The sequence below is a fragment of the Sphaerodactylus townsendi genome, linkage group LG04, assembly GCF_021028975.2.
Source record: "Sphaerodactylus townsendi isolate TG3544 linkage group LG04, MPM_Stown_v2.3, whole genome shotgun sequence".
Taxonomy (NCBI): domain Eukaryota; kingdom Metazoa; phylum Chordata; class Lepidosauria; order Squamata; family Sphaerodactylidae; genus Sphaerodactylus; species Sphaerodactylus townsendi.
Genome location: NC_059428.1, coordinates 74,930,356 through 74,958,234, shown reverse-complemented (window position 1 = coordinate 74,958,234; position 27,879 = coordinate 74,930,356). Strand labels below are relative to the sequence as shown.

Here is a 27,879-nt window from a genome sequence, read left to right as displayed (position 1 = left end):
CAGATACACTCAGCCACTACAATTGCCAGCTAGGGAATAGCATGACAGATAGCTGGGGAACACGCTAGCATTTCTAGGGTTATGCAGGTTGACACCTGGGAGGTAGAAGGGAGAAGGATGGTGGACAGGACAGCCTGCTACGCAGGCTGTCAGCTGTCAGCTGATGAGGAGAGGGGGGGGTATTGTCTTCTCCCCAACAACCTGAAGGAATGAAAAAAGTTATGATTTATCCTGCTCCTTGTTCATGTGTTTCTTATGATTCCCAATTATTAATTTACATACTAATAGCAAAGTCAGTCACATCTGAGGATATTTAACAGATCTTTCTAAAGCCTGGAAACGGCACCAGGTTTGGAGAAAAATATAAAATCTAAAAAATAAATAAATTGGGGGTTTTAAAAACCCCAAAATGACAAAAAGGAGTGCCTGTAGCTGGTGTTTGGCAACCACAGTATTCCATACTATTCCAGGCTGAGCATTGACCTCTGGGAGAGGATTCATTAGGACCAGGCCTGGCTAGGGTTCCCAGTTACAGGTTGGGAAATTCCTGGAGATTTTTGGTTGAGTCTGAGGAGGATGGAGTTTGGTGCGGGAGAGGCCTCGGCCAAATATAATGCCATAGATTCCACCCTGCAAAGCATTCATTTTATCTAGTGAGAAAGATCTCTATCTTCTGGAATTCAGTTGAAATTCTGGGAGATCTCCAAGTCTCACCTAAAGATTGGCAACCCTAGGTCTGGGAGCACCCTCTGGGTGACTTGATGTTAACCAACTTGCATGACTCAACTAGGCCAGGTTGGATGCCACAATTGCAGCTTATTCTCAAAATATTCTTATTAATTAGTGAAGGTTTCCCCATCTCTCTTTTCTAGGTCTGTCTTAAACAGGAAAAAATATTTGCATAACCAGATTTTTTAAAAAAATCTCTCCATTTGTCCACAAAGGGGCACTATTTCTTCAAACATTGCATTGAATTTCTTCTGCATGCAAAAGAATCAGTTTCTGTAATTTGTTGGTACTGTTTCTTTTTTCACTAATGTTCTTTCGTTATCTCTTATGAATGAAAACATGTGAATGTAGCCTGCTTTCCTTCCCAGCCAAGTTAAAGACTTCTCCCAAATATTTGCTTGCTGTATCTCACTATTATTGATTTCATTTATTTATTTCATTCCATTTTTATCCTATCACTCCCCCAGAAATTCCAGGCTTGGGGCAATAAATAACATAAATACAAAACATAAAGCAAATTAGAAGTTCTTTTTTTATGTGTGCATAAACTGAAGTGCAGCAAGAGAACACAACGAGCTAGAATGGATGGTATCTGCAGTCTTGCCAATGGTGACTTCCGCACAGCAGAAATAAAACATTCTGAGGATGTTTTAAAAAGTATTTTGGGGAAGAGGTTTGCACAGCTCCCTCCCCCAAAGTGTCTTCAGAATGTTTTCTTTTTCTCAACCCAGGTTTTCCAAAAATCACTAAATTAACAATCTCCCCCCCGCCCCCAACCCAGGTTGAAGACATTTCCTGCCTGCTGAGTGAACAAAAGCAGGCAGGAAACATTTTATTTTGCCTGCCCAAATCTCTTACTTTCATTTTTGCCACTTGTACCCACCATTTTGTGTGCTGCAGCAGAAATTCTCTGAAGGCTTTCCCACAGAGATTTCCTCTGTTTTCAGCTCATCTCTGCACAATTTCTGTGTAAAATGTAGATAAATAAAGTTTGTTTTGCCTTACAATCCCATGCACGTGTCATTTTTCCTTTTTTTTTTGTTTTCAGGGGATGTCTGCAAAGCTATGACATCATGATTAGAGAAGCTGCAATATGCACATATCTGTGTTGTCATAGCTTTGCAGACATTCCCCTGAGAACAGCAACATAAAGGAAAAACGACAGGTGTGTGAGATCTCTAGGCAAAACAAACTTTATTCATCTAATTTTTACATGGAAATATCATGCGGATGAGCTGAAAGCAGATGAAATCTGTGTGGAGAACCTTCAGCGGATGGTGGAGGCAGGAGAATCTCTGCAACAGCACACAAAATGGTGGGTGCAACTCTGAAATTGACCAGAGCTCCATCAGTCAGCAGTTCAGGAAAAAAGAACTGTTTTGGCTGGCAAAGCTTGTGTTCGCCATGCTGTGGGAACACAAAAAGCCAAAATGGATCTTTTTAAAACATCTGCAGGACATTTTATTTCTGCTGTGCAGAATGGACCAGCGTTCTTATGCTTTAAGAAATAAAATATCTTAACAGTGAGGTTGTTTCAGGGCCATGATTCATTCATTCATTCATTCATTCATTCATTCATTCATTCATTCATTCATTCATTCATTCATTCATTCATTCGATTTTAAACATGCCAGTTCTGCCCTGTTTAAATTAGGCCCCTTCTGCACATGCAGAATAATGCACTTATTCTGCATGCGCAGAAGGGGCCTTACTTATTCTGCATGTGCAGAAGAGGCCTTACTTATTCTGCATGTGCGGAAGGGGCCTTACTTATCCTGCATGTGCTGAAGGGGCCTTACTGAAGGCGACAGTTTAAGAATGAAGGTTTAAGAATTTGACCATCTGAGTGGTTAATCAGTTCTAAACAGTATGAAATAGGGAACCAGATTGATGCAAGTTTGTAGGTTTCACTTCCTTTACTGGAAAAAAACCCCTTATAAACACTTATCTCAGAAAGAACAATACCATTCTATTCTCCTCTCAACAGTCATCATGGGCAACTGGGTAGAGAATGAGGGACTTTCCATATTTGTAATTGTGAGTACAATTGACACATTACTAACACTTCTTTTTTAAGAGTTGTAGATTTCAGTTAAAACTTCTCCAAATCCATAAGGATTTTTCTTGCTTTAAAAGTTAATGTTCACATGAAATAACATGGTTTTTTTCTGGTTTTCTTGTCTTTCAAAATTCTCCTTCAGCTACACGTGTTTGTGGAATAAGCAACTTCCATACAGTGGATAATAAAAGCTGTATTTGGTTGTATTATATTTGAAAAGTATGCTTTATTAAGTGTTCCTAAAGAGATACTGGAAAAAGCATCTTCCAAGGATTATTCTAATTTAGTGATTCACAGATCAGTTATCTCATCTTAGATTGTGACAGAGCATACTAATGGTACTGCCTGATTTTAATCAACTTTGATACTTTGGTGACATCATAGATGTTAAAAACTGAACAGCACAGCCATTTTATGAATCATCCTGTAGCGATTTTCATACTTATATAAAATTATTATGAGCAGAAGGAAGCACAATTGCCTTCAGAGAGGAATGAAGGGGGAGCGATTGGGGTGGGGGCTATTGCTTAGTGTCACAGTACATGCTTTGTATGTATAAGGTCTCAGGATCAGCCTCTGGTACCTCCAGTGCTAACAGCTCAGTTCACAGCTGCTGGGAAGATCCTTCTCAGCTTGAGACTATGGATCGGTGCTGGCAGTAAGAGTAGACAGCACTGGATCAATTATCTAACTTAGGCTCATTCCGCACATGCAGAATAATGCACTTTCAAACTGCTTTCAGTGCTCTTTGAAGCTGTGCGGAATAGCAAAATCCACTTGCAAACAGTTGTGAAAGTGGTTTGAAAACGCATTATTTTGCGTGTGCGGAAGGGGCCTTAGTATCAAACAGCTTTCTACGCTCATATATTTTTACCTGAATAAAGTCCAAACCTTCTTCAGTAGTGGTAAAATGTACACTAAGAGCCTCCACACCTCCACTTTCTGCTAGCGCCCTTTCATGCAGAAAGGCAAAATCTGTGGGAAAGGCTGTTTCACTTACAGATCATTCCCACTGCATCTGGGTAAACATAATTATTCTAACAAATGGTTATATTCCTTTCTTTTGCTGAAAGAAGATTCCATGAAAGGGCATAAAAGGCCTTTGTTTTTACACATATCTTGATATTTAAAACTTCATGCTGCAGTTTCTGATCTGCTTTGATTAAATTTGTGCTGTTCCAATAATTCAGATATTGTACAACATGCAGTCTCATCCTCAGAGGCAGGAATAAAAATAACTTACAAGTCTGATCAGTGTTTCTTCTCTTGAGGGGCAGAAGATGGGAAGTACCATTCTGGTCACTTTCTTGCCAGCGCTCCATACCAAAATGAACCAGTTTACTGTCACCCCCTTAGAAGTAAATCCTGCTTTGTTCAATGGGATTAACAATTTGCTGCACACTTAAATTGAACTATCTTTAATAAACTAACTGGAACAAGCCATTGCTTTAAAAAAATTGCACTTTAATCAGCCTCTTTTTACATAGGAACAGAATACATATGATAAAAACAGATATATAGAAAGTTAATTTTATCTGCAATATGTGGATAAGAAACTGTAGTGAAATGGAGATTATTATTTGAAATAATGGGCTCTCCGCATTAACAATTGTATGTTTCTTGCATTAAGCATGTTTTGTTCTGCTGGGCGCAGAAGCCATGAGCCAATTTACAGTTGCCCTAAGACCCACAATTGGCCCTACCTGCTGCCAAAGAAAAGATAATACTTGGAAAAGATAATACTTACATAGATCATACAGAGAATTGTGCTGTGTGATTGTACAAACTAAATTTGGGGATAGAGGACTTGCCGCAGAAATACGTTTTGCCATGGAAGCCGTAATCTTGGTTGTCTGAAGCTACTAGTTATTTAAATTCATAATTTGTTTAAACTTGCTGTTTGTGTAAAGTTCCATCATATCATGGATGATTTATGGCAACCCCACCCACAGACTGTCAAGGCAAGTGAGAAGTAGAGGAATTGCCTTCCTATGCAGAGTCTTCTTTGGAGGTCTCCTTCGAAGTAGTGACCTTGCTTAGCTTCTGAGATCTGATAGATCCGGCTACACCAAGCTGCCTTCCTTCCCTTAAACTTGCTGAGTCCCATTAAAGTAAATAGAATTAAGCTGAATAAAATAATATGGCAACAGAAGTAATCTGCTGGTTCCATTCCATGTTTCCTTCTTTTGTTCATTATGTTTGAGTAGTTCTGAACAAATAGAAACTCAAACTACTTCAGTCTTTATGGTGTCTTCCAGGTCAGCCAATAAAATGTGGCTGCACTATATTCAATTACCACTCACTATAATTTTGTAGGTAGAAATACTAAGGTATGCTTTGTGTAGGAAGAAGAGTGTCCTAGTATAAATGGCTCAGTAGTATAAAACTATACGTCTATATTTCTCTCATCTATATTTTATCACATGCTGCCACAAAGCAGAAAAAATGTTAGGCTTCCAAATTGTGAAGATCTAAACATAGGTTGAAAATAATTTCAGACTATATATATTTTTCCTTTAGTTTGTGTGGCTGGCTTTAAACGTCTTCCTCTTCACTTGGTATTACTTTGTTTATGACCTTGGTGAAAATTTCTACTATACAAGAGAACTCCTTGGGGTAAGTACTAGTTGTGAATGTACGGTATAGTGTACAGGGCCCATATTAACTCAAATGTCCATCATAACATACTTATTTGGAAACAAGTCCCATTCACTGTGCTTAAGTTTATAACTCCCGATGCTATACTTTGTTATCAATTCCTGTTGTCCAGAACCATCACTGGTTTTAAATGTTTAGACCAGAGGTTCCCAACCTGGTTGAGCTTGTGAAAAGTGAGTGGATGTCATCTCAAAATGGCTGCTGCAAGTAGGGAATTTAGCCTGCCTTAAAAAGTCTGCCATGGGAGCTTGAGCCAGTCCCAAAATGCAGGGCAGTTGTAAGCTAAGTGTTGTCCTATCACAGAGGCATCCATTTCTGAATGAGTTCCTCCAAAAGATACAAAAGTAATACTTTTTGTGCTGTTCTGAAATACCTCCTGCTCCAATAAGGTAGAGAAAAATCAAACTTCACCCTTTGCTTTGGGGGAAATATAGCTTGGAGACCAGAAAATGGGCACCAGGAAACAAACTGGTATGCAAAATGATGCCCATGAGTGCCATCTTGGGTTTCGACCATAGCTACGTCCATTTTTTTTCCTGAACTTATTCATACAATATGAAGAATTACAATGGGATCCTTCAACAACTGAAGAGGGCAAGACTACAAAACTGAACACACATGAATACCAGCTGCCTCCTGCGAATTCAAAAGCAAGAGGTTCATGTTTTGGCTTCTAACACTAAAGGCAATCACTAGTGCCCACTACTCATGCCAAAATTGTCCACAAAATGAGAATGTATCAATAAGCTCAATTTGTGTATGCAACTCCCAGAAATATTGTCTGTGCTCTGTAGACATAATCTGTCATAAGAGAGCAACCTTGACTTAACAAGAAGTGATTTTGCTAAATGTTGCACTTGGTTTCATCAGATGGACTGTTATAAAATAGAGCAACCAAAGATGACTTCCTCTGTTCACTTTTAAGCAACCATAGAAGTCCCTTAGTTGATTCCATTTCCCTTTTTCTTTTACTGCTGCTCATCAGTATGTCAGTGTTGTGGAAACACAAAATCCCCCAACGGATCTTTTTATATCATCCTAAAGACATTATATGCTGTGTGGAATCCACCAGATTGAGAGCATGGGCCAGGTTCCCCCACCAGCACATCAGCTCAGCCCACCCCTTTGTATATTATCATGATAACTAGTATCTGGTGCAGAACCATTAATCTTCTATGTTTATTCTAGGTCATTCTAGAGATACACAGTATGATTCCATGTGTTCCTCTTGTCTTCTATTTTAGCCTTTCTTGGCATTGGCTCGTGCACCTGCAGCGTGTCTGAATTTCAACTGTATGCTGATTCTGCTTCCAGTCTGTAGAAATCTGCTTTCCTTCCTGAGAGGATCCAGTGCAGTAAGATAAAGAAATGCTTTATAACGATAATACCATGCAGTCAGTGCTTGGCTTGAGTTCTTTTTAGCTATTATGCTCCCACATTTATCCTCACAATAACCCTGTGAGGTAGAGCAAGATTTGAGTCCAGTGGCACCTTAGAGACCAACAAGATTTTCAGGGTATAAGCTTTTCAAAGTCAAAGCTATTTTTGTCAAGTCTTGCTCTTCTGCTGCAGACCAACACAGCTACTATTCTGAAACTATCCCCATGTGGTAGGTTAAGTTGAGAATGTATGACTGGCCCAAGTTCACCCAGCAAGCTTTCCTGACAAAGGGGTTTTTTGAACCCTGGTCTCTGATACCACAGTCTGACACTCTAACCAGTGGTGGGATTCAGCAGGTTCGCACAACTTCAGCAGAACTGGTTGTTAAAATGGTGCTTGTAAAGAACCAGTTGTTAAATTATTTGAATCCCACCACTGGAATTTCAGACATTTATTCTATTTCATTATCAGCTTGGACCCATTTATCAGTTGCAGGAAGAAGATAAATTATACAATTTCTGTTAGTTAATCCCAACTGAACCTATAAGATGATTGTCTACTGCAGGGGGTCCCCAACTTCTTTGAACCTGTGGATATCTTTGGAATGAGAAGAAAGTAAGGAAAGTGTAATGTGGGAGGGAGAATGAGTTCAGGAATTTAAAACATCCAAAAGAAAGTCTGAACATGGAATAGACCATATACTGACAAAGAAAAGCCAAGGTGTTGACTAGTCTTCCTGATTCTCCAGTGGTTGCAGTTGGTTTTATTTAGTTGTTTGTTTATTAAAACAGTTATACCTTGCCTTTCTTTGTAGCTCAAGGTGACTTAACAATAATCGTTTTTAAAATTTTCAATTACAACAGAATAAAACAATAGACCCAACTCTCTCACTCCCCCCCAAAAGGTGCCAGCCCATCCACCCCTTGCCCCTCAAAAGCTCAGGCAAATAATCAACCTTGCAGCACTTCCTGAAGATCTCTTCAGCAAGCTCATTCCACAGAGCAGGAACCACAATTTATTTATTTATTTATTTATTTATTTATTGGACTTTTATACCGCCCCATCCCCGGAGGGCTCTGGGTGGTGTACAACACAAAAGAAAACAATATAGTCAATTAAAACATTTAAAAGCAGCGACAACCGTAAAAACATGTCTAGTAAATATAATAAGTTACAATAAGAAAAATAGCATTCAATATATAAGGCTCGTGCCCTGGTCGATGTCAGACAGGCCACCCTAAGTGGGGGGGTGGGCAGCCAATAGATGACTGCCTAAAGACTGTAGATGGCACACAGGGACCTATGCAAGCAGACATTCTTTCAAATATGTGGGTCCTTCATGTGGCCATGGAGGGCTTTCCGGAACCATAGAAAACCATTTTATGTGAATGGAAGTCCCCAATAATAAGCCCAACCTTTCAATGGTCCCATCTACTTTTTTAAAAGTTTGGTGTGTACAAGGGGAAATTCTGGCAGGCACCATGGTTGTCATGGGCACTACATTGGGCAATCCAGTCTACAGTCTGCAGACATACTAACAAAATACATGGCCTGAACACTATAATTCTTAAAAGCTTTGTAATTCAGTTGATTAGCTATCTAGGTAACTAATGCCATAGACTCTCAAGCACTTTTGTATTTTTCAGAAATCTCAATCAACAGACAAAAGGTAGCCTCCACTTTTTATGTCTAATTATCAAGTTTTGCAGTGCAATTCTGTGTAGAGTTATTTCAGCCTATGTTCACTGAAATCATATGTAGAAATATTCCCATAAAACCCCATTGATTTCACTGAACTTAGACAGGACCCGCTCCATTCTCTCTACATCATGTTTTAAGCGAGGCCTCCAGAACTGCACAGAGTGCAGGCTTGACCAATGCAGTGTACAGCACTGATATCTTGCAATTTGGATGTTATGTCTGTGGATAGTATAATCTGGCTATGTTGAGAATTAGATATAATGAACATAGATATTATAAAAATGTAGATGTTCTCTCAGTTTTTCTTTTCATTTGTTTTCTTTCTGTTTCTTTAAGTGTAACACATGTTCTTATAATAATCTATGTAATAAAGAGTTCAATTAGAATGTGTACAGTAAGAACTTGCACTGAAACTAAATTGTACACGGGTACACTGCAATTAGTGGTCACTATGGTCACTATGTATGTTTGGAACTATGGTCACTATGTATGTTTGGAACATTCACAGTGTTGTATCTCATATTGCTTTTTCAACATAATGAGTTCACTTACAGGCAGTTTGAACTAAATTCTCATATTGTTGTGATCTGATTTTGCTTGCATGTAATCTATTGCTTGCATCTTGAAATCTATTATATGCATCGTTATTGAGCATTACAGTAGCTTCAGGAACCCTTGCATTGTAACTGAGTGTTGTTTTGTACTGTTAAATATACATTGCATCTGTGGCACTATAAATAATTTTTTTCACATTTCCTCTTTACCAATCAACAGTGTTGCTCAGTGCGAGTCAGAAGACAGTTGGACAGAAACCTCACATTTCACAAACTGGTGGCTTGGATGATTGCGCTCCATACTAGTAGGTTTTGAAATTAACATTTTATGGAAGTTTCATAGATTTCAGTGAGTGCAAGGCTTATACAATTATAGACAGGCTAAGTTGAAGACTTCAGCAATGGGAAGGCAGACAAGTGCCTTAGAACAATTTCTCAAAAACATTAAATTTTCTATCTGTACACAATGGGAGGCAGAATGGAGAGAAGGGAAGAAGGTACATGAGTGTATTGTCGAAGGCTTTCACGGCTGGATTCAACTGGTTCTGGAGGGTTTTCTGGGCTGTGTGGCCGTGGTCTGGTGGATTTTGTTCCTAACATTTCGCCTGCATCTGTGGCTAGCATCTTCAGAGGTGTATCACAGAGAAAAGACTTTTCTCTATGATACACCTCTGAAGATGCCAGCCACAGATGCAGGCTAACCGTTAGGAACAAAATCCACCAGACCACAGCCACACAGCCCGGAAAACCCTCCAGAACCAAAGTACATGAGTGCTTACCTGTGAAATCAATACATCCTTTAAAAGGCTAAAAAGGGGGAAGAAAAGTGGAGTTTAGTGCCACTGTTTAGAGGTTTGCCTCTTGCCTTGAAAACTCGATGAGGTCGCCAAAGAATGCTAAATTGTACTAAGGGTTGCCCGATTAACAAAATATTCTGTTTTATGGGAAGTTTAATATTCACAATCCCTCCATCATTGTCTTCTGCTAGCAGGTGAATACTTTTTTGTTGAGCTTGGCATTCCATTAGTGACCTTCCTTCCTGTTTATGTTTTAACTACTATTTTATATATAGATATTATTTTGAAGATTTTAATGTCTTTTCGACTGTTCACTGCCTTGAGGGCCCTAATTAGGCAGAAAGGCAGGATAAAATGTTTTGAATAAATAATAAATAAAGTGGGGAGAGTGAACAGGGGGGAAATGTGTTTCATGTGTGATATATCTCCTGTTCATTTAAAATTTATTCTCTGCTTTTTACCCAGCAATCCACACAATTGCACATTTATTTAATGTAGAAAAGTCTGTGAATGCACGTAATGAAAAAGAAACCACCATCCAGTCTGTGCTGTCTCATTTGGGAGACATGGAAAATGAAACATACCTAAATTTTGCTCGCAAGAAACTCCCGGTATGCAACCATGTAACTTGGACAAATAATTAAGGAATAATTGTTTCAGTAAGAACAATTAATGCTGCTGTGAATGGAAGTTTGATTTGGTGATTAGGCCATTCTGTAGGAACAAATATGGAAACTAACTCATTTAAAATGTAACTGTAAGCAGAGAGTTATTTACATATTTATATTTCACAAGGTAAAGATGGTGAGAGAAATAAAACTCAAAGAGGGTCTTTCAAACTTGATGCAATTTCAGTATCTTCCTCACTGCTGTGGTGGATAATTGTTTCACAGCATGGATGAACCTAGCAGCAGTATTCCCCAGTGAGACACCCACATTCAATTAATGGATTCTAGATGACCAAGTTATTTCCAAGTCAGCTAGAGCCCGTGCACTCAAGTGTTAGGATATTCGTTCATCTCAGTGTTTCTGCGTTATAAACCAGAATGTAGATCAGGGAAGTTATAAATTAAAGTATTCTCTGAATCTGGCTACTTCTGCACAGGGCAGGAGAGTACCTGTGCTGCAGAAGCAAGATGTAGTGGCATGGGAGTAGATAGAGATGGCATCCATGCCCTGTCCTTATGCCCCTCCCTCCCTCCCTTCCTCCATTCTGTCATGTTAGCATGTGCTGGGCCTTTCCTACTTTTCAGCTGAAGTGCAATGCAAACCTGTACCATGATTTAACTGGGAATAGGTTGGGAAAGCTCATTATAGGGCAAGAAGATGAGAGAGCCGATGCGGAGCTGAGTTTAGTTCCATCTGCTCCTCAGATTTGCTACAGGTAGAGCATCTACTCAGATCACAGCTGCTCCTCAGTTCATCCTTTGAACGAAATCAAAATAGGTTTTCCTCATAGGAAGAAACCCAGGAGGAACACAAGTAATGTTAGAAATGTGTGTTGTGTGGATGCTTCCAAAAACAATGGGGACATACTATGGTTGCATACAGTGAAAAATCCCTGTGTTGAACCAGTTACTGACTAAATTGAGCATTGTTTCAGGGTTGGTTGGTTTATTTTCAAAATCTATTCTTTGTGGTATCTTTTTTAAAATAGAAACAATTTAAACTTGCATAATTTGACTAGATGTTGAAATTTGCTCAGCCAACATGACAGGATGTAGTTGCACAATAATGTCTCCAACATTATTAGTTGACCTCATTGTAGCCACTAAAACTGTTGAGTGCGGTTACAGGAGGCTACCATTTCATTTTGAAACACCAGGCCGCTGAATTTGGCCTTATCATGTGGCATTTGGAGCTATGTAGCTCATTGGTTGAAAACATGATACCAATGTGCTACTGGCATCAGTTCCAAGGCAGTTCCTTAATGTATTGTCGAAGGCTTTCACGGCCGGATTCAACTGGTTCTGGGGGAAAACCCACCAGAATCAGTTCCTTAAGTCTGTAACATACTACTGGTAGACCTTGAAGTCCATCATTATTTTTTCCCTCATGATACGGGGATGAGTGTTATACTTTATTTCACGTCAAGATGATAGTTCAGTGAGTTGAGGCACAGCAGTTGAGAAAATACCATGCTTCTACATTAGAATATAGTCCTGAATGAATATGAGAATTTTTACACACTGTCTTTGTCAAAACCATTATTTTGTACATTATTAAACATGGTATTTTGATACAAGAGCATTTGTGCCAAAATGTATTTTTACTTTCAAACGAATGGGAGGAACGTGGTAGGTAGGGACTAAGACCTAGGCAGAGGATTTTACAACAAAGAAGGTCTGGCATGCTTTGTACTATGGTAGAGGAATATACAATCTACTAACATCTTTATGTAAGACAGAATTATAGCAGCGTCTATGAAAATTAATTGTGGATGCCACATAGTCAAAAGATTAGGTGTCTGCTGGTTCCACAATAATCCCAGAAGTTCTAGGAATATACCTTTAGTGAGCTTATTTCCCTCTACAATCACTGCTGCCTTACCATAATGCATTTTTAAATGGAACAATATTACTGTACATTTTGAAGAACTGAGAAGCTACCCGGTTCAGTTGTGGTAACTTTACTAATACCCCCATATGCTTTTCCTTTCACAGAACCCTGAAGGTGGCCTCTATGTAGCATTCACAACCTTGGCAGGTCTCACTGGTGTTATCATTACCCTGTGTCTAATATTAATTATCACATCATCTACTAAAACCATTCGAAGGTCGTACTTTGAAGTGTTTTGGTTTACCCATCATCTTTTTGTTATTTTTTTTGCTGGTCTTGTCATACATGGAGCTGGGTAAGCATTCATCCAGTGAAATAATTATAGGCTACTGAATGGGGCAGTGTATTTCTTTATTAGGACCAACTAAAAGTCACAAAACAATGAGCTAGCTTTTGAGATTTACTAAACTCTTCCACAGACTCCATTCTAAAAAAACCCCTCTGATCTGGATAGCCCCAGGCTAGCCTGACCTTATCAAATCTCAGCTGGTAAGGAAAGTTGGCCTTGGTTAGTATTTGGATAGGAGACCTCCAAAGAATACCAGTATTGTGACTCAGAAGCAGGCAATGGCAAGCTACCTCTGAATGTCTCTTGCCTTGAAAATCCTACAGGGCCACCATAAGTCAGTCGTGACTTGATGGCGCGCGCACACACACGTACGCACATACATTGCTTTTAGCAAATGTTGCTGTTGGAGAGCACAGTAAAAGCTCTGTCTGCAACACATTATACTCTTCAAATGATAATTCAAATGTGAATAATAATCATTTTGAGCCCAGAGCAAAAGATAATAGACTGCACCATGCTTAGTCAAAGAAGCAGTTTTGTCTCACTGTACTTTGGGGGCATCTAGAATAGTTTACATTGTGTGTTATATGCCATTAAGTTGCTTCAGACGAATGGTAAGTCTATGAATTAAAGACCTCCAAAATGTCATATTGCTCAGGTCTTGGAAACTGAAAGCCAAGGCTTCCTAGGCCCCTTCCGCATATGCAGAATAATGCACTTTCAATCCACTTTCAATGCACTTTTCAGCTAGATTTCACTGTGTGGAATAGCAAAATCCACTTGCAAACAATTGTGAAAATGGATTGAAAGTGCATTATTCTGCATGTGCGGAAGGGGCTCTAGAATAGTTTGTACTGAGCAAAAACTAACCTGGCTTGCAAAAACACCTAATATTACAATCTTAAGAATGTTTCACATGGGGTTTCTATCATGGTGCCTAAAATTAACACTTCCATCTCCTATTTCTTTTTGTTAACAACTTCACAAGTTATAGTGACTGGCCCATCCCACACAACACTAATAAAATATCTTGGAGACATTTTAATAAGAACCGCTTTAGCTTTTTAAATCTGCATTTCACACACAAAAAGCATTCCAGGGAAAATTATTCTTTTGTCTGCCCCCCCCCCCCCCCCCCCCCACTCTCGCTTTTGGTTTGTGCAGTTGATATCCACCATTTCCTGCTACTTCAGGCTTCTCCATGCCAGCCGCCATTTCCAGAAGGCTCCCATGGACATTTGTTCTGCTTGCTGCTCATTCGCCCACCATTTTCATTCACAAAGTACATGAATAGAGTTAGTTTTCACTGTCAATTATGCACACATGTTGTTTTTTTCTTTTTTAATTGTTTTTCTCAATGAGGTGTCTTTGAAGTTATGAAGACTCGATATGAGAATCACAGCCGATTCTCACATCAAGTCTTCTTAGCATCAAAGACACCTCATTAAAAACAATGAAAAAGGAAAAACAGCACATGCCTGGAATCGGGTGCCACCCCACACACACACACACAGCTGTAACCTGCCCTCTCTGGGTGGGGCACAGTTAAAGGCCAGTGAGTGTGGCTTGCCCCCTTTTGCAACCAAAGGGATGAGATGGCTGGCTCTACCCCCACTCCACATGGAGTCATCTAGAGGAGCTGGTTTCAGTCTGAGCTCGGCTGAGGCCAGACTTGGTTTTAGCTCTAAGCTGCAGTTTGTAGTTTAGAGCTGGGTCTAATCCTGGCCTCAAATGGGCCCTTGCCGCTCCCATCTCTATATAGAGATTGGGTGTGGCACACCTGACCTCCACATGGAGATGGGGGCAGGGCAAGCACAGCTGACCCTATTTGCAAACTCCACATGGACATTGTGAACAGAACGAGACCTCCTCACTGGCCTTCAACTGTGCTTCCAACTAGGGTGCAGTTGTGGGGGTGGGGCATGGCCGCAAAATGCACCCCAAGAAGTAGCACCTTGGGCTTGAGACCCCCCCCCCCCTGCCCTTTAGATGTGCTACTGCACTTGATACAGATTATGTTACCCTCCTTATAGCACCCCAAACAACTTCCTGTTGGTTTTCTGGGAAAACAGCATATATTAAGAGCCTGCAGTAGTTTACCTCCACACGTACACAGATACGTGTGGAAGGCACTATACATCAGGAAGGCACTATAATAAAACTAGCTCAGGTTGCCTGCCCACATGTAGATGGCCAAAACCCTCTTTTCTGAAGTACAGCTCTTGAACTGAAATGGTGACTTTACATGCTTGTCCACTTGGAATTGGAATGGCTGTGAGGCAAATATAGTAACATAATGTTTATAGGCATTGCTTACTCTTTGAGATATTTGTAGGTAAAGAAGAAATTGACATATTTATTACACAGTAGAGAACATGGATTGGATCTAGTCAACTTTTCCACTAGTTAAAAAGGGTGGAAAAGGTCCCCTGTGATGAACGAAATGGCTATTTTAGAGATCACAGGAATGGGAACTGCATGGACAAAAGCCATGCGGGATGAGGGCTGTAATGAGGACAGGAATTGGCCAAGACTTATAAAAGTGGTTGGCTGGATCCAACATTATCTCTGCAAATGACTAAAGCTTCTCACAGAAATCGTACAGTAATGGCAAAAATGGTCAGTGTGAAAATTAGGTATTGGATTTCTTGAATACATACATTACATAAGCTAAAACATACGAGCCATATGTGCAACTACAGATGAAGACACTAGCTTTGTGAGATGTGTTTAATTGCAATTTCATTACTGTTATTATAAATGGTTAATTCTATTGACACATTATTGACACTTCCTATTCCTTTTAGACAAATTGTACGTGGACAAATACAAGCTAGCTTGGATCAACATAAACCCAGAATCTGTGTCAAGAAGTTCACACAGTGGGGGGAAATACCTGAGTGTCCTATACCACAGTTTTCTGGAAATCCTCCAATGGTATGATTTTTTTAAAAAAATACAACCATTAAATACATTTATTGAATATCTTAATTTTTGCATTAAAAAGCAAATGTCTGAACTAATACCAGAAACATACAACTCAGTCCTAAGAAGAGTTACATCCCTTTATTATCCATTAAAGTCCTTGGGTTTAGAATGGTGTAACTCTGCTTAGCATTGCTCCAGATCAAGAATGATGTGAGTTCTTTCCACTTCAGCTAACAAGTGTGAACTGAATGTGGAGGAAAGAAAGAAAAAAAAAGTATAGGGCTACAAGAACAAGGTTCCTATTTACCAGGAACAGACTTCAGAAAGTAACCCATAAATAAATTAACTTCTGAAACAGATTTTAAAAATACCCACAAAAGAAGAAGTTGTGTTCTGCACAGAGGGAGCATAACATTCACTATATTCTTTCATTAAAGACAAAGTTTGTTTGACCTAATTATAGTGTGTGTGTGTGTGTAATGTATTTGTGTGTAATGTATATGTGTATGTACATGTAGTTAAATAAATGATATATGCAAACTACCATAAAGATACTTAACAGATTTTTATTACTATATTCTCTTTTCTCTTTTCTTGCTTGTATATTGTTTTTCTTTATTTGACAGACATGGAAATGGGTAGTGGGTCCAATGATTCTGTACCTTTGTGAGAGGCTGGTGAGGTTTTGGCGGTCACAACAAAAAGTTGTCATTACAAAGGTATGTGTCACAAAAGTTTTTTTACATCTTTTACCTCCCTTGAAATGTTTCTCATACAGTTAGCACCCCTGAGGACAGATGGCGGTTGGACCATGGCTCAGTCAGAATGATTCTGATTAATTAAGATTGATTTGACAAATATCAAATGGTAGTATAAAAATTAATCTGACTTCAAATCAAACCCCCCTCACCCCCACCCCACCCCATCCAATCACAAGACCTTAAGGGCTGGTCACGTTCCTTCCATGCCTTCTTCTTGCTGTCCTTATCAGAACTAAAAGGATGTTATGATTGCAGGAACTGTAGAGTATCTCCTCATGGCATGGCCACTGCTGCGCATGTTCAGAAGTCTTACAGTTCTAGACAGACATCTCAATGCTTTCAAATGATTTTAATAAGCCATGGCCTCACACCAAAGGCCTCAAAAGAGACAGTAGGATCAGTCTAAACTTGGGGTGGGGAGAGAGAATGTGATCTAGACAGTGGTGTACCTAGGGGAGCATGAGGGAGGTCACGCTTCAGGCACCACTAACCTGGGTCACAAGGCAGGTGCAATTGGCCATTCACCTCCTCCCTTTCCCCTGTAGGCTAGGAAGGCATCCTGAGGCATCACAACCTGTGCCTCCCTGCCTGCTGCCACTGCCTCCTCCTCCTCTTGTGCCCCTACCCACCAGCTGCCCACCCCCCTTGCTTGCTTGCCAGCCCATCCACTTAGTCTGTCCACTTGCTCAACTCCTGGCCTGCCCGCCCAGCCCGCCCAGCCCGCCTGCTCACTACCCACTTAGCCTGCCTGCCCACCCACTCACTTTGTGCCCAGTCTGCCCACCCACTCAGCAAAGGGGCAGGGAACCCCCACCAGAGCCAGGCCTTACACCCCATGACTCGAAGCCCTGGTGGCTGGATCGAGGCTGCAGCCCCATGGCCTCCTCTTTGACTGCACAATGTTCTCAGCAATTTCCCCCACTCCAGCCGAGGGGGGGCAGTACGAGGGAAAGCTGAGGCCATCTCTGCCACCACCTCCATGCCTCTCTCCTTGCCCATTTGACACAAATGCTTTGAACAGGTAGAGACACAATTTTGTGGGGGAGGGTACAATTCTGGGCAGGTCTGGGGGGTGCAATTTCAGCACTTGCCCCAGGCACCATTTTCTTCAGGTATGCCACTGGACCTAGAGACTCCAATTCCAAATTCATTTACAGGAGAAGATAAGACCCAAGAAATATTTGGCTTTGGACTCCATAATCACACTAATTTTATAGACATGTAAAATTCCTTCTCACTCCTGGAAAGCTTCAAAAGTTGGATAGGAAATATAGAAGAGAAGTGGGGATTCTTTCTGTGATAGTGAGAAACAAGAAAAGTCATCATGAATCCTACAGAAAATAAACAGTACTATTTGTCTTCTTTCTGTCTCTTAGCAGCTGTAGAAAGTAAAACAGGTAATGGTAGGTACTTATGGTGACCCAGGCAACAGATGAGAAAAGATGTTTATGGCAAAACACAACATATTCTATTTTATTAATTTCAAGATTTTTTCCTTCCCTTTGTTCCACTGCAATGTAACAGCTGAAAATATTTAGTTATTTGCTTCATTTATGCCCTAATTTTCTCCCCAATGGGGACTCAAAGCAGCTCACATCATTCTTAAATGGGAACACTATTACATCCGAGACTGAGAGTCAAACTTCACATGCAGACAAATCACATGATACACAGTTTCTGAAACTGTGTCATTGCAGAAGGTGGTTTAAGGTTGATTCCCCACGGTCAATTAATTGCATGATGCTCATGCGAAATATCAAGGTTTCAGCAAAAACTCCCCACTGCTTAACTGCCAAACATGGATTCATCCCAGTTCTGGTGCGCGCTCTCCCCCTCATCACGTGTTTTTTAGAAACCTGCATGGAAGTGCAGCTTTTTTAAAAACACGTGCCGAAGCTGGATCAGTGGGGAGGTTCAAGGGACAGAATCTAGATTTATTTTTCCGGCATAGGGAGTGACGTGGAACTTTCCAGCCAATCAGAGCGCAGTGGGCTGTGTGCACAGCCCTTTTTTTTGCTTACTTGCACCCAGTGTGCATGCTACGCTTTGGGAAAATGTGGTTACTGGCTGGAGAACATGTTTTGACTTGTGTGCCAACTGTAAATCGTAAACAGAAATTAGAGTTTCGTGCCAACGAAGTTGCATGGGTAAAGAGTTTTTAAAATGTCGAAGCCACACATAAACATAGCTGCGTGCGAAAACAGCTATCGTTCCCGCTCCAATACAATAACCAATCAGAAGAAAGCTGCTCCCCGCATGGGGAGCTGCACTTCTTTAAACCGTGATAGATATCGATGCCCTTATCAGACATAAGCTGCAGTGGGGAGGGTGAAACCTTGATAAAAAAAAGGTTCTGATTCTTTTGGGACCAGGATGTATCTGGTTTAGTTTTCCAGTGGGAATTCTACCTAAGACAACTCTGTGTAAATACTTCCACAGTTAAAGAAACATCATAGGAAATATCACATCTTGAGAAGGACTTGTTGACTAGCTTCTTAAAAATAATTATTTTTAATAGGGCTAGATCTACATTTTTTGTAGGGGGGGCAAAAGTACAAAATCACACACACACACCCTATATTATGTCCACATTTTCTTTATACATGAATATATAATCAACAACTCTTTCAAATGACAGAATATATTATGTTGGCCTGTACATGAAAATCTTGCCCAGGGAGCAAGTTTTTCAGCTTAGCCTTTTCCCTGCCATTTTTTTTTTTTAAATACAGCACACATAATTTTGGCATGGGAAACACCAAACACACCTTACAATTCTTTGCAGTCTGATAAACTACAGCCCAAGAAAAGCTTTATCTGGTAATTATGCTACTTGATCTGGTAATTATGCTACTAGAAACTAAAATGACTAAACCGAAGCTATTGTATTTTAGTCACTGGAAAGGACAATAGTGCTAAGTAATGTTGAAGACTGTAGGAAAAGAGGAAGACATGCAATGAGATGTATTGACTCAGTAAAGGAAGCCATAACCCTCCGTTTGCAAGGCTGTTAACACGAGGATATTGGTGTGTGTGTGTGTGTGTGTGTGTGTGTGTGTGTGTGTGTGTGTGTGTGTGTGTGTGTGTGTGTGTGTGTGTGTGATTGATTCATAAGTCAAAAGCAACTTTATGGCACATAACACATGTGAACAGATTCTCCACCCTCGTCGGTCTCCCTCCCCACTTCCCAAGGTGTAAAATTAGGCTCTTTGGGGAAGGGCAAGCCTATCAGATAAGGGGGCAGGTTAACTTCTGACCTTTGACAAAGCCAAGCATAACACAACTCTCAGTTTTAAAGTGGCAGCAGGAAGGGAGAGGGGACAAGGGAAGAGTCCGTTCTATTCCCATCTGCCCCATTTGACTCCAGAGTACCCATTGTAATAGGTTTATAAATGTGTTTCAGAAATTTCCTTTCCTGTATCATAGGTTGTCATTCACCCCTTCAAAACCATTGAGCTCCAGATGAAGAAGAAGGGCTTCAAGATGGAAGTTGGACAGTATATTTTTGTCAAATGTCCTGCTGTGTCCATGTTGGAATGGCACCCTTTCACACTGACTTCTGCCCCTGAAGAGGATTACTTCAGTATTCATATCCGTATTGTAGGGGACTGGACAGAAGGCTTGTTTAATGTTTGTGGATGTGACAAACAAGAATTCCAGGATGCCTGGAAGTTGCCAAAGTAGGTACAAAATAAAATAACTATAGAAATTTTGCAATAAAATACAAATAAAATTTATTAGCTTAAGCTGAGATAATGCATTAACTTTTTAATTTTTTTAATTTATAGCCTGCCTTTCTCCCCAATTGGTTTATAATGCAACAGTTTATAATACAACCCCCTGATCATAGTTGATATTCAGTCTTATCCCTCAAAACTCAATGAGGCTTCCCAGAAACTGTCTGCTTTGCAATGCCCAGAGTGTGGTTATGAAAACCCACAAAGCTCCTAAGGGCAAAAATGGTCCATGGGATGCAATTTAACAGGGCAAAACAGACAAAAACAGAAGTGAATTGCAACAGTACTGGAATCTCTGTGCAACATTCCATACATGCTCAGATAGGATCAAAAGGTACCTGGGCATTTTTTTTTAATCTGCATCACAATGACTGAACTTATGGACACACAAAGCTGTCTAATACTGTAAAGCATTGGTCCATCAAGATCAGTCTTGTCTACTGAGATTTGGCAGCTGCTCTCCAGGGTCCACTGGGACTGGCAGATACTTTCCAGGGTCTCCTTTTAGCTACCAGGGATTGAACTGGAACCTTCGGCAAGTCAAATAGATGGACTGCCACTTAATCACAATCCCTGCCCAATTTTCTTCTCCTTACCGGCTCATACAAATCTGTTCTCCAAAATGGGAATGTTTTAAGAGAGTCCATTTGAGTCAATCTGCAAATTACTCACCCATTTGGTTTGGATTTATATTGCAGCTCATTCAGACCACAGCCCTGGTATCCATAGGAGACTACATGCTGACTTCTTAAATGATCATGACTGTCATAAGTACCTAGGATAACTGTATCCTTATCAATTCTTACCAACTCTTCTAGGATAGCTGTAGATGGTCCCTTTGGCACTGCTAGTGAAGATGTCTTCAGTTACGAAACAGTGATGTTGGTTGGAGCTGGCATTGGAGTCACCCCATTTGCATCTGTCCTCAAGTCTGTATGGTACAAATATTGCAATGATGCCACTAACCTAAGACTCAAAAAGGTATGACTTCAAATGCCTCTACACTTGCTTCCTAGCATTTAACTGCACACAGAGAAGGACTGGAACTTGTTTTGTATCCCTGCTTGTTCAGGAGAGAGATGGGTCTCTCCAGATATGCCCCCCAAAGAGCATTATGCTCAACTGGTAACAAGTTACTGGTGTTCCCTGGCCCTAAAAGAATCTGGCCATCCTTTTCGGCTCTGGCTGAACCCTGATGGAACTCCCCATAAAGTGAGACCTGGATCCTGCAAGTTCTAGTTCAGTTTTGCAGGTCCTGCAAGACAGAGATACCTGCCAGGTCTTTGGTCAAGGACATTGACGGTTTATCCTAGCTGGCCTCTCTGTCCTGCCCTTCTCTTTCCCTACCTTCTCCCTTTCCCTTTTCTCTCTCACATTCCTGGTCCTTTTTTGATTAGTTCCCCTTTATTAAAAACGTTGCCACGTGGAATTTTAATGTTAATGTTAGAAATGATTTTAAATGTTGACCTATACGTATATTAAATTGTATTTATTTTGGATGTTAGCTGCCCGGAGCCTAACTTCAGTTGGGGAAAAATGGGGTGAAATCAATCAATTAAATAATAATAAATGTTTCAAATAAATAGGTAAAGACAAACCCTTCTAGATCAATTTCTATTTTATCACTTCTAGATCTATTTCTATTGGCTCTGCAGAGACACCCATGCCTTTGAATGGTTTGCTGACCTCTTGCAATCATTGGAGACTCAAATGCAGGATAGAAACGAAGCCTCATTTCTCAGCTACAATATCTATCTTACAGGGTGGGATGAATCTCAGGTAAACACTTACTTGCCATATTGCTCTTCAACATTATTGAGACTGCCGGATGGAACTGAATGGGCTGCATGCTGTGGTAGTCTTTCATCCAGCAGAAGGCTTTTCCAGTCACAAGAAGACTGCTACTTAGTGGAAGGAAATAATTGCATCCAACCCATTGTATTATGCCAAATGTATTTTTGTGAACATTCAGACAAATCCTCAGAATCCTAACAAGACTTTCATTTCTATTGGGAAAGTAAGTAGCATTTTTTTAAAAAAGTTCTGAGGTCCTTCTCCCCTGCTACTGCTTCTCTGCATTGGTATTCAGAGATCTGCTGCCTTCAAATATGGAGGCTTTTCAGATGCCATGGCTAGTAGCCATGATGGTCCTCCATGAATCTGTCTGACTCCTTTTTAAAAGTTATCTATGCTTGTGTCTGTCACTACCTCTCCAGGCAGTGAATTACACAGTTCAATTTCTCATTAAACTAAAAAGTATTTCCTTTTGTCTGTTCTGAACCTATGTTCCAATACTTTGATGGGGTGCCCTGAGTCTTAGTATTATTACAGAAGGGGGAAAAATCTCCCTTTATCTATTTTCTCTACCCCATGCACAGAGATAATGGCTGCTGTGTGGAAAAGACCAGGAAAATCTTCTCGCCCACAAGGCATGAAGCTTAGCTTTACTTCACTTTCCCCCAAAACTTCTAGCAAAGCAGGTTTGGATCAGGAAATATATCAGAAACATTGAGAAAAACCTGGGAGGTGCATGAGAGGTGGAGAAGCGGGGGGGGGGGGAGTATTGACCCTGGAGCAGATTCCATATTGTGGAATATTTGTGAGATTCAGTTAGACAGTGCATCCACTGGTGGATTCAAAATATCAAGGCCCTTCCTCAGTTCTTCCACTTGTATCAGCTCATTTGCTGGAACTCAATGTCGTTGTGTGGAATGGCTTGACAGCCCTGTTGTTTGGAAGTCTGTCTAAGCAGTCTGCCCTAAACCTCAGTGGATTCTGCATTTTTCTGGTAGCAAAATACAACTTGAACCTTTGTCTTCCTTTAGGCTACTCACTTTACAGTGCATCATGATCAAGAGAAAGATGTGATCACTGGTTTGAAACAGAAAACCTTGTATGGGAGACCAAATTGGGAAAATGAGTTCAAAATGGTTGCACGTCAGCATCCCAGGTAAATCTGTTTCATGGTGCTTGCAGATGACTGTAATGATTTTATTCTATGAATGAGTCACTGTGTATTACCCTATGTGTTGATTTTGAAGAATCCAGCTAATATTCATTTCCTTAGTTATTGAGTCAAGCCTGAAAAATCAAGCATAGGTAACAAGAAATCTCACCACAGAATGACTGAGAAATAACCAGCTTTGTAGACACAAATAAGATAATCTAAATCCTCACTGCTTTTTAAGTGTTTGTCAAGCAGAGCTATTGCACATTATAGTATGGATCTTTAAAATCCATTTTAATAGCATATAATAGGTCACCTCAAAGAGGAAAACAGTTCATGCTCTCATCTATAATTCATCAAGTGATATCAGTGAATGATCCACTTTTTTGTTTTTCTAAATCAAACTGTGGCACTTCTGTAGATTACTGTGGCCTATTGTGCATGGAACACTTGCCTCGAGTCTGTTCTCTGCACAGTGGGCTCTTGTGGGCTCTCCTCTCATTTCTGTGTTAAAATGTGAGGAGGCAGCCCACAGCCTTCAACACAGTTTGTCTGCTGAATTCTGCTGGGCCTCTGTTTCTCCTGGTTCTCTTAACTCTGCCTATCAACAGCTTGAAAGGCACAGAACTGATATTCTCTTCTCCCTCTCCCTCCTCCCACACATCCACACACTTTCTATCTATGTATCTCTGTCACTGTCACAAGAGAAGAGAGACTTGTTTTAAGACAGAGTCTTGCCTGAAATAAAGTTTTAAAAGTAATCAGGGAGGGCAGAAGCACAGCGGGGGAGATGGGGAAGAATCCAAAAGGTGCCTGTTAGTACTGTTCCTTGTAAAAGCCCTCTTTGTTGTTACTTTATATTGAAAAAATGATCTCTCAATATGTGCACTTTGGAGAAGCAGGAAGGAGCCAGCAGCATGGAAAGGGGGCGGGGGTGAGGAAGAAGGCTCCAGGGCACACAACAACTGAGGCTGTGCTGTTCTGAGGCTGGACTGGTGGAAACGAGACTAAACACAGACTTAGATGAGGGGGATTTCTCCCCCCTACACACACACTATATATATGTATATATAGTGTGTGGGAGGGCAGAAATATATATATATATATGAGAGATCAATGTATTGATTTCTTGATCAGTGCATTTAGGGAAGCAGGAAGGAGGGGTGACAGCATGAGGGGGGTGGGGGGAAGCTGTGCAAAGTGCTGCAAGGGAGTGGAAAGGTGGGCCATAGGCAGGGAGATGTCTGGGGCAAAACTGTGCCCATTGACAAATCTGTCCCACTCTGGCAGCGAAGCAAGATTTAAATAATTTTATAAGTCGTTTGCTTGACACAGAGAGAGTGGAAAGTGAAAGTGGGGCTCCAGAAAATACTTCCATATAAGAAATCTTGCTGCAGCGAACACTGGCCTCCACTTTGCAGTAAATATTTTGTGTATTATCAGCCAGTTTGTTGTTTGCCATGCTGATGGATTGTGCTTTACATTACAAACACTAATATTACTTGTCAGATAATCTCATGGGAGCTTTTTGTTTTAAAGTTTTATAATGCTGGACCTGATCACAATTTGCTATAATTTGCTTACGTTACAATATTTAGCATTTGTAATACTATCCTTTCTTTTTTCACAATAGTTCAAGGATAGGAGTTTTCCTATGTGGACCTGAAGCCTTGGCTACAACCTTGAACAAGATGAGTATTAGCAATTCAGAAGCTGACCCCCGTGGAGTACATTTCATATTCAACAAAGAAAATTTTTGAACATTCTTCTCCCCAGATTTAAAATAAATAAATAAAATGGCTGGGTTTCAATACTGAATATTAGTACAACAAATTACCATTTCACTAGAATCTTGCCCCAGTGTAATTTAAAAATTGTGTGTTCTGCTTATGTTAGCTTTTGCATTGTGATTTAGCAAATATCCTATTCTCTGGTTTTAAACTTATGGGGCTTTCCTCAGTCTTGTTAATTTTACCAGCTCTTGAAAAATGGGGGTGATAAGCAGCAGATACAAAGGCCTGTGAAAAAGATGGTGGATTAATAAAGTAAAATGTTGCAGCTATTAATAAGTAACCAAAACATTACTTCCATGCAGGAAGGATAAAGTAGTAAAAATTAAAAAGCCATCCCTAAATATGTAGCACTGTGAAGAAAATAGTAGACAGCCAACTATACAAGTGGGGTGTTGTGTGGTTTCTGGGCTGTATGGCCGGGTTCTAGTAGCATTTTCTCCTGACATTTCATCTGCATCTGTGGTTGGCAGATGCAGGTGAAACATCAGGAGAAGATGCTACTAGAACATGGCCATACAGCCAAGAAACCACACAACACTCCAGTGATTCGGTTGTGAAAGCCTTTGACAATACAACTAAACAAGTGCTTTTCTTCACAGGTAGTGCTAAAAGGTTGAAAGTAATTTTATATCACTTACATGTATGGGTTCTCACTAGATTTAAAAGCCTATTAAAATTAATTTCAAAGTGCATGTCTGTCTTTCGCATATGTATACTGCAGTGCTATAAGTGGCACATATGGAATTTGAGTAGTGGGATTTGGGGAATTGCTTTCAATATTGTGTTAGTTAAAATGAATTTTTTCTTGTTCTTGGAAGAAAAGGAGAGGAAAGTACAGGACAGATCACTTAGCTGAACAGTGAGGTTTTTAAAAAAAGTATGTTTGTTTCTTTAAAAAGGTAAGGGAGGGGGACATGGGAAAAGCTCAAAATCCAGAAACTAAATAGTGTTTAAAAAAGAAAAAAAAGACATGCATAAAGTAGAGACAAAAATATAGGATTATATCCCTTTGACCAAGAAATGCAATATGTGCTGCTTCTACTAAAATAAATTCACAGTTTTATAAGCTTTATTCTGAATTGTACAGTAATGGCAAATAATTTTCAGGAAAAGCTAGGAAACATTTTCTCTTATCTTGATCTTCCATGTTTATATATTAATCAGAAACTGATTCTTGCCAAACCTTTGCACACTGATGAAATAAAGGCAGTGTTAATGGATATGAATAATGGCAAATCTCCATGAACAGCTTGGTTGCCTATTGAAAGGTATAAAATCTTTTCAGGTTTCTTCATTTCCAAACTCATTGTATAATGAGATTTTAAAGTTTGGTTTATATCACTTTGATCCCAAAACCTGGCAAAGAGCATACTCAAAATGTGCACATTTTCGTCCTTTTGCTTTGATGCTGTTAACTTCTGTTCCTGCTAACAGACTTCACAAGGTCATCACAGCTTTGGTATACTACACGATTACCAAGTATGGTTTATTACAAGGTAGGCAAAGTTCTGATAATCATAGGTTGGACACTGATTGCTTTAAATAGTAGATCAGATCAAGTTACTGTTCTCTCACTTGATGCCAAAATAGCTTCTGACAAAATATACTGGAAATTTTTCTTCGTTACACTGACTAAACTTGGTTTTCCTCACAAATTTTTGAAGTGGATTAGAATTCTTTATTTGTCTTTAAGATCCAGAGTGGATATTAATGGCATATCTTCTGTATCATTTTCTCTTGAGAGAGATACTAGACATGGTTGCTGTCTTTTTTCTCTTATTTTTGATGTATGCCTGGAACCTTTTTGTGTGCTATTAGACAAAACAAAACAATAAAATTCATGCCTTTGTGCATAACTTCTTGCAATTAAAAATTATTCTTTAGGCAGATTATCGGTTAATATTTATTTTAGAACCTCAGTCTTCCATTCCTGGATTAATTAATATGATTTGGAGACTTGACTAGATATTTGACTAATTGGGCAAAATCTGAGTTGGTGCAACTAGGAGACAATATATCATGGAGTGTGATTTGCCTATGGACATTTTCTGTGGTGCCCAGATGTCATTACTTATCTTGAAAAACTGGTTCCTAGAGATTTATGCATGTGATTATGCTAACTTTTAACAAGCTAACTGTTGATAGATCCTTGCATTTGAATAGGTTGGCAACTTTAAACTTAATTTCATGGGCTAAGTGTATACAATTAAAATTAATATTATACCTAAGATTGTTTATATTTTATGTGCACTTCCTTTCTATGTACCTTGCAAGTATGTTCATTAAAGTAATATTCTGCGTTAGAAATTTATGTGGTGTTTCTTGCTGCCTGGGATTTCTTTAAAGAGAATGCAACTTTCATTCATTGAAGAAAGATCTGGTTTCCTCATCATAGTTGATATCACTTGTTAACATACTAATTATTGGGATTGCTCCTTGCAGTTGGACTGCTTATACTAGAGTGGATCCCATTCATTTTGCAATTTCTACAGCTAGAGAACAATGGCACATAATATTGTGGCCATAATATCAGGACAATTGTCAATTTGATCTATTTTTTTACATGCTAAATTAACATTATGGGCCAATCCAGACCTAAAAATTGGGAAGAAATCTTTTTTTATGGAAACCTTGGACTGATATGGGATGTTTATATTGGACCAACTGATAGACTATGAGATGAGTTTCTGCCATTTTCTCAGTTCTAGATTTGTCAACTTTTGTTGAATGACAGTATTTACAATCACAACATCTGCTGGTGTCTAAACATGACCCTGTGACATTAAGTGTCTCACAGTCCCCTTAGCTCCTGGAAATGCTGAATCAATACAGAAAATAAAACCTACAATATTTGTCTATAAATAACTGATATTCATTAGTAAATATGACACTGGGAAGGAGTGAGAGTCCTTCCCCACCCACCCCATTGGAAACACCTGCAGGGGGTGGGGCCTGGCAGCTACAACAGGAGTTCCACCAGCAGCCCA

At 39.8% G+C, this 27,879-nt stretch overlaps 1 protein-coding gene across 1 annotated transcript; it reads left to right on the top strand.

The window, feature by feature from the left end:
• The first annotated feature begins 2,495 nt into the window (after positions 1 to 2,495).
• LOC125431714 (cytochrome b-245 heavy chain) lies at positions 2,496 to 26,709 on the top strand. The gene is made up of 13 exons (XM_048494757.1): positions 2,496 to 2,766; positions 5,309 to 5,404; positions 6,691 to 6,801; positions 9,302 to 9,386; positions 10,344 to 10,489; positions 12,542 to 12,732; positions 15,534 to 15,663; positions 16,281 to 16,373; positions 19,842 to 20,095; positions 20,971 to 21,133; positions 21,785 to 21,931; positions 22,978 to 23,102; positions 24,733 to 26,709. The coding sequence occupies exons 1-13, from the start codon at positions 2,620 to 2,622 to the stop codon at positions 24,857 to 24,859; spliced, it is 1,815 nt and encodes a 604-aa protein (XP_048350714.1). The 5' UTR covers positions 2,496 to 2,619; the 3' UTR covers positions 24,860 to 26,709.
• Positions 26,710 to 27,879: the final 1,170 nt, after the last annotated feature.

Excerpts from the sequence above, each read along its gene's own strand:
- LOC125431714 (XM_048494757.1), top strand. The coding sequence starts at position 2,620 with ATGCAAGTTTGTAGGTTTCACTTCCTTTACTGGAAAAAAACCCCTTAT. Across the intron at positions 5,405-6,690 it reads ATACAAGAGAACTCCTTGGG|CCTTTCTTGGCATTGGCTCG; the intron begins GTAAGTACTAGT and ends CTTCTATTTTAG. Across the intron at positions 16,374-19,841 it reads AAAAAGTTGTCATTACAAAG|GTTGTCATTCACCCCTTCAA; the intron begins GTATGTGTCACA and ends CCTGTATCATAG.